Source organism: Armigeres subalbatus, chromosome 2 (genome assembly GCF_024139115.2).
Source record: "Armigeres subalbatus isolate Guangzhou_Male chromosome 2, GZ_Asu_2, whole genome shotgun sequence".
Lineage (NCBI taxonomy): Eukaryota > Metazoa > Arthropoda > Insecta > Diptera > Culicidae > Armigeres > Armigeres subalbatus.
Window position 1 is genome coordinate 78,193,081 of NC_085140.1, and position 6,000 is coordinate 78,199,080.

At 44.1% G+C, this 6,000-nt stretch overlaps 1 protein-coding gene across 1 annotated transcript; it reads right to left on the reverse strand.

Moving 5' to 3' along the window:
- Positions 1-1,394: 1,394 nt before the first annotated feature.
- On the reverse strand, positions 1,395-5,067 carry LOC134209327 (protein lethal(2)denticleless-like). Its single transcript, XM_062685314.1, has 2 exons — positions 4,532-5,067; positions 1,395-3,928 (listed from the first exon to the last, which is right to left on the reverse strand). The coding sequence occupies exons 1-2, from the start codon at positions 4,818-4,820 to the stop codon at positions 1,836-1,838; spliced, it is 2,382 nt and encodes a 793-aa protein (XP_062541298.1). The 5' UTR covers positions 4,821-5,067; the 3' UTR covers positions 1,395-1,835.
- Between the last annotated feature and the right edge of the window lie 933 nt (positions 5,068-6,000).

A 6,000-nucleotide genomic window follows, 5' to 3' on the forward strand; every position in this document is an offset into this window, starting at 1 on the left:
TCCGATGAATTTAACGTGTATTGTTAGTCAAAATGAAAAATAATGAAACACGTTAGATGCACATGGGAAGAAGCATTCAAACTAACGTGGTTTACTAGTGAAACTAGTGGGTAATAAAACACGTTAGATCTACGTGTAAAAGAACATTGGATGAGCGTGTTGATTATTTTCAGTGTAGCAAACCACAAAACCATTTTCCGACGGTCTTCGAGACGCGTCTTGTGATTTAGCAAACCACAAACCATTTTCCGACGGTCTTCGAGACGCGTCTTGCGATTTAGCAAACCATTTTCTGACGGTCTTCGAGACGCGTCTTGTGATTTAGCAAACCACAAACCATTTTCCGACAGTCTTCGAGACGCGTCTTCTTCATTGGCATTACATTCTCCACTGGGACAGTTCCGCCTCGCAGCTTAGTGTTCATTAAGCACTTCCACAGTTATTAACTGCGAGGTTTCTAAACCAAGTTACCATTTCTGCATTCGTATATCATGAGGCTAACACGATGATACTTTTATGCCCAGGGAAGTCGAGACAATTTCCAATCCGAAAATTGTCTAGACCGGCACCGGGAATCGAACCCAGCCACCCTCAGCATGGTCTTGCTTTGTAGCCGCGCATCTTACCGCACGGCTAAGGAGGGCCCTTGTGATTTAGCAAACCACAAACCATTTTCCGACGGTCTTCGAGACGCGTCTTGCGATTTAGCAAACCATTTTCTGACGGTCTTCGAGACGCGTCTTGCGATTTAGCTAACCACAAACAATTTTCCTACGATTTAGCAAACCACAAACCATTTTCCGACGGTCGTCGAGTCGCGCCTTGTGATTTTGCAAACTAGTCACAATTTAACCACTTGAATTTAACTCACCTCATGAAATCAGCGACAGGATCCAAAAAATAGACTGGCAGGATCGCCAAAATGTGTGGTCCTAAAATGGCCGGAACGAAGTTATGACAGCGACTCTCCGTGGAAGCGTGTGCACGCCGCGGAGGTCTAACTAGAAGAGAAGAGTCATGGCTTGCTGCTCACCGATTGGCACACTGATGTGTGAATCTATTAACACACGCTGAAGGCACTTTACTCAAACCTCACAATGACTAATACTTAAGCTATCAGTACACTGTTTGTCATAATGGCAAATATTTGTTAATTTTATCCGGATATCCATGTCGATTTTTGGTCAGTCTGATAGATATCCGGATAAACTTGACAAATATTTGACATCATGACAAACAATGTACTGAGGGCTTTAGTGAAGGATTCAATTTAGCCAACAAATATGTTTGACAGATGAATCTCGACTCCTCTCACCCTGCCTGGAAGAGTAATGCAGAATATTCTAATCTTAGAGAGATCCATCGGATAAGAAGTAAGCAGCACATAAAACAGGTTACAAATTCAAGCATCAATTATATTTCTCTCTCAGTTTTTGGTAAAATTATATCTAACATAATATATACAAGCACTTTTTAATCATTAACACTAGTAAGAAGTATGCTAAACAATGGCATAAGAACGGCGTTTGAAATCTGTTTTACAAATTCACGTACCTATTCGCTAATACGCTTCAGTCATTATATCGCATTTCGATTTGCAGAACACATTATTCAAAAGTAAGTTGGGCAGTAAAACGGTTCAAGAACCCAAAACATAAGAAAATAGAAAACTTTTAACACAAAAAGCAATTAAAAGTAACATTTTTCATTCGTCAATTTTTGCGTGATTGAGTAATTAAAAAAGAAAAGAGAAAAAGAAAAGTGATTTCCGAAATCAGTGGTCAATTCATACGAGGATGATTTCCTACAAACTACGAAGGCACAGCAATAGAAATTCACGCATCGGTCCCGCTGCCTCCGGCGGTGCTGGTAGGTGTCTTGACGGTAAAAAATCGAAGAATTGAATTGTCCGGAGTGCTGGGCCTGCTCGGCACTCGACTGCTGGGCGTCCGTGGCTGCCCGTCCACCGAGCCACATCGGGATCTCCTCCGCCGAGGAGTGCTGGGAACCGTGGAAGATGGGTGATACTGATCGTCGGATGTTTTCAGCATTTGCAACCGTGGCGAAAGCAGGAGGGACACTTCTTCCGAGCTGGTTGTCGTGGCTCCGATCAACCCGGACGATGAGGTAGAATCGAAGGTTTTCGCAGCTTGGAGAAGCTTTTGTTTGCGGATTTTTGTCAGCCAGTCGACGTTCTCTTTGAGCTTGCGCTTGTTGACGTTGACAAGGTGTGGGGCGTCCCCGTCAAGGACGAAATTCGGCAGGTTGATGGTGGGTGACAAGAGGCCGTTGGGCAGTTTGCTCGAGCTCGAGGGTTCCCCCGGCTCTGGAGATTTGAGATTTAGATCCGACATTGTGAGAGGGGATTTGCACTGCGAGGGAGATTGTTCTTCACTTTCCTCGAGTACCGTAGTCAAGCTACGAGAGGAAGCGGACGACGAAGCGATTTCCAGGGCCGCGAATCCGGAAGATTTCGAGTTAGGATTGGCAGGACTGAATAGACGTCGTCCACGGGTTTCGATATTGGGTCGTTTGATTTCTATGTAGGATGTGGAAGGATCTTCCATGCCGTGTCCGTTCATTTCAGTGAACGTCCTTTTTGTGGTAGGCTTCTTCTCAACGGTATTAGGAGTCTTCTCATTCTGTTCAACCAGCCTTCGAATGGATCGTGGAGTAAATTCCAGCGATTTTAGACGCACTTTGGCCGATTGCTGGCGGTAACTATCACAATATTCTGCATGCCCCCTGTATTGCACCTTGGTGTCCTCGTCGATCTCCTCCGGCCCGACTCTCCAGATTTTGTGCCTAGCGTCGTCGCTGCAGGTCACAATTCGGGTTTCGGTTTGAGTTTGCATCCATGCTACGCTGGTCACTTCCACCGTGTGGCCGATCAGTCGCGCTAACGGTTTAGGGTTGTCCACATTCCAAATGTAGCTCTTCTCGTCACTCGACCCACTAATCAGGTACTGCCCATCAGGACTAAGATATGCTTTGATGTAGAACGTATCGTTCTTTAAACCACTGTACTTTTGAATCGGTTCAGTCGCATAGGTTGAAATATTGTAACTGTAAATGTGATTGTCCATGCAGTTCACATACAACCGCATCCGAGAATGGTCGATTAACAAATTCGTGAATCCCTTTAAAGTCGTTGTGCCAGCGTAAGGGAAACTATACTTCGGTAACGGATCTCGATTATGGCTAGAATAATGCCGCCGAACATCCCACACTTTTACGATCCCGTCTCCGGCACCACAGGAAATCAACGTGTTGTCGTCCTGAAACGCAAGCCCGGTGATGCTACTACTGCAAACATTCGGTGGAATCTTTGGCGTCGCTCTCGTTCTCTTTCGATACCCGGAGGGTGTTCCCGGCCCTCCGGCATGACCACTAATGATACAGTTGTCCGCCCTTGGTGCCATGTTCGACCCGAAGAAAGCCCTCGAATCCCACAGCACTATCACTCCATCGCGTCCTCCAGTCGCGAAGACTGCCGGATCTGTCCGTCTAAACGCCGCCGTCTTCACCGATCGCGAATGGCCGTTGAATATCCGCATACATTCCAAACTGGATTCCGTCACCGTGAACAACCGCGCCGTGTGGTCCCCGGAAGCCGACACCAGGCTCATATGGCCCGGCATCCACTCGATATCGAACACGGCATTCATGTGGCACTGTTTTCCCTCCAGGGCCCGCTCACCACCTTGTTCTTCATTCTTCAGATTGGTATCCTGGAGAGCAATCTTTCCGTCCTCGTTGGCAATGGCCAAAATGTGCTCTTGGCCCTCGCATTTGGCGAACTTCGCTGCCAAAATAGGCGGCGAGGGATTAAAGTCGGACGTCAACAAAGATGGTGTGATTCCCTTCCAGCTGTCTTGCTCGTGGACGGCCAGTCGCAACATCGCCGAATCGTAAGAAGCTGTAAATCCTGCAAGACAAAATTAGACCCGAATTAATTCACCAGCGTAGAATACCAAAAATAATTAGAAATTAAACAATGTTATTCTTCCTCAACTAACCAGTCTGCAATGCAAAAACTGCGCCCTCACAATTAAGAAAATGCAGACCTGGGGGCTGAATAGATGCGTTTTCTGATTGATCAATGTTTTTGAATAAATAACAGCCAAAAACCCAGTTATTCAAAATTGAGACAAGATGAAACGTAATATAAAATAACCTTTTGGTACAACTTAATTGTACCAGGAAGGTAAAACATTTTAAACAATCAAAAGAGGAGTAATTATATGAAATTAATTTTCTTCGTATAGTTACGAACATATATGTTGACATTAATAAATCCAATTAAATAACAATTAGGTAATTGACTGATGTGAAATATTATGAACTCAAACAGGAGTAAAAACAGAAAGTTATTAGCAAACAGAATATTGCATACTATCACTATTTCTGACTTAAACCAGCCAGTGATATTTTACAACTTCAATACTCCTCTAGGAAATGGGAAAGATAAAATCACCCAGTGTTTCATGAAAATTCTTGTCCCACACTCGAATCTCGGTTCAAAACTTACCATTTCCGTACTGCCGCCCGAAGTAGTTCAGAACCGTATTCATTTTAGGACAATCCTCGTTAAATTCCTGCACATAATCAATTTTTAGCACCGTTCGTACTCTTATCTGGAGCTGATGACTGTTGGCGATGACCCGTGTCCCGTGCGAAAGCAGAATTTTATGCGGGAAAAACTTTTTAGGCGGACTGCTTTGGCGCTCTTTACCTTCCCACTGTTGTCCGTTATTTTTGTCCGATGACTGCAACACTGGCGCGTATTTTCCCCCTCTTTCCCTTTTCCCAACGAGCATGCGAGCGCTGACGAAACACAGGAGCCAAAACAAAACAACAGTCAGAAGACCGCGAACTTTTTGAGGCCGCGACCGAGTGAAAACGGTGTTCGATGTTGACAAAAACTACTGTTCGAACCCTTCGAACCAGGTCGGGAAGTGCAATCAATATTCTTGAATGCGCTGACGTCACTGTTTTCGTTACTTCAGTTCAGCGGGGAGTAAACGAGACAATACCATTTTGCTCGAAACACTGATCGGAGTCACACCTGCACAGAATTATATTTTCTTACGTTTTTGTGTGGTGACAGTTCTGACGAAAGAACTTCAAATTTGGCAACAGAGGAGAGTGAGAAGCGACGCTGCATACACGGAAAGATATTTTACACGCTTAGGCTCTGTCTCATTTGGAGTATTAAACTGAAATTAAACTTAAAAGTGACATTTCAATAATTATCAAATAACCCTGCTCGCAGAGCAAGATTACTTTGACAGATATCGAATCATTTTGCATCGATGTCTTATTGGAATTGCTGGGCAGCACCAGCCATTCTTATTACCGGGTTACTTGCTAATTTTCGAACTGTCACTTTAAGTTTAATTCTCCAAATGAACTAACACACACCATCATTCGTTGATCAACTGAGTCTGACTGAAGACAACTGTAAGGAACAAATGCGTCATGATGTTCGACATTGGTGAGGCATCAAATGAACAATTCGAATTAGTTTGCCATGTCCCACCCTTGTGGGACGCTGAGCACAATTCAATTTGTGTTCATTTTATTCTTTGTGATTATTGTGCCCTCGATTGTGCCACAGTGTGCCATACATTGTGCCTCACCTTGAGTATGACACTTTGTCATTTTGACAATCTGAATTTTTTGGCTTTGGCAACACTTGCAAATGTCAACATCATCGATGACGACATCATCAAGCTGATTGACTCTGATTGACTCTTGCCGCGATTGAAAAAAAACAAAAACAAAACCTGAAGATGCAACCGAGCAAGCGAATCGAATTAAGGCCACTAATATTCTAATTAAAGGATCCAGAACGTGCATAGAAAGCTGACTTAATGAACGTCTAGGACTTAATTTGAAACTGGAGCTTCGGGAAAAGCTGAAACAGATAAAATAATGGCCTGGTGTGTAGCAGCGATAACGAGTTAGTTCCGGATGTCAAGTACAACCAGTACAACA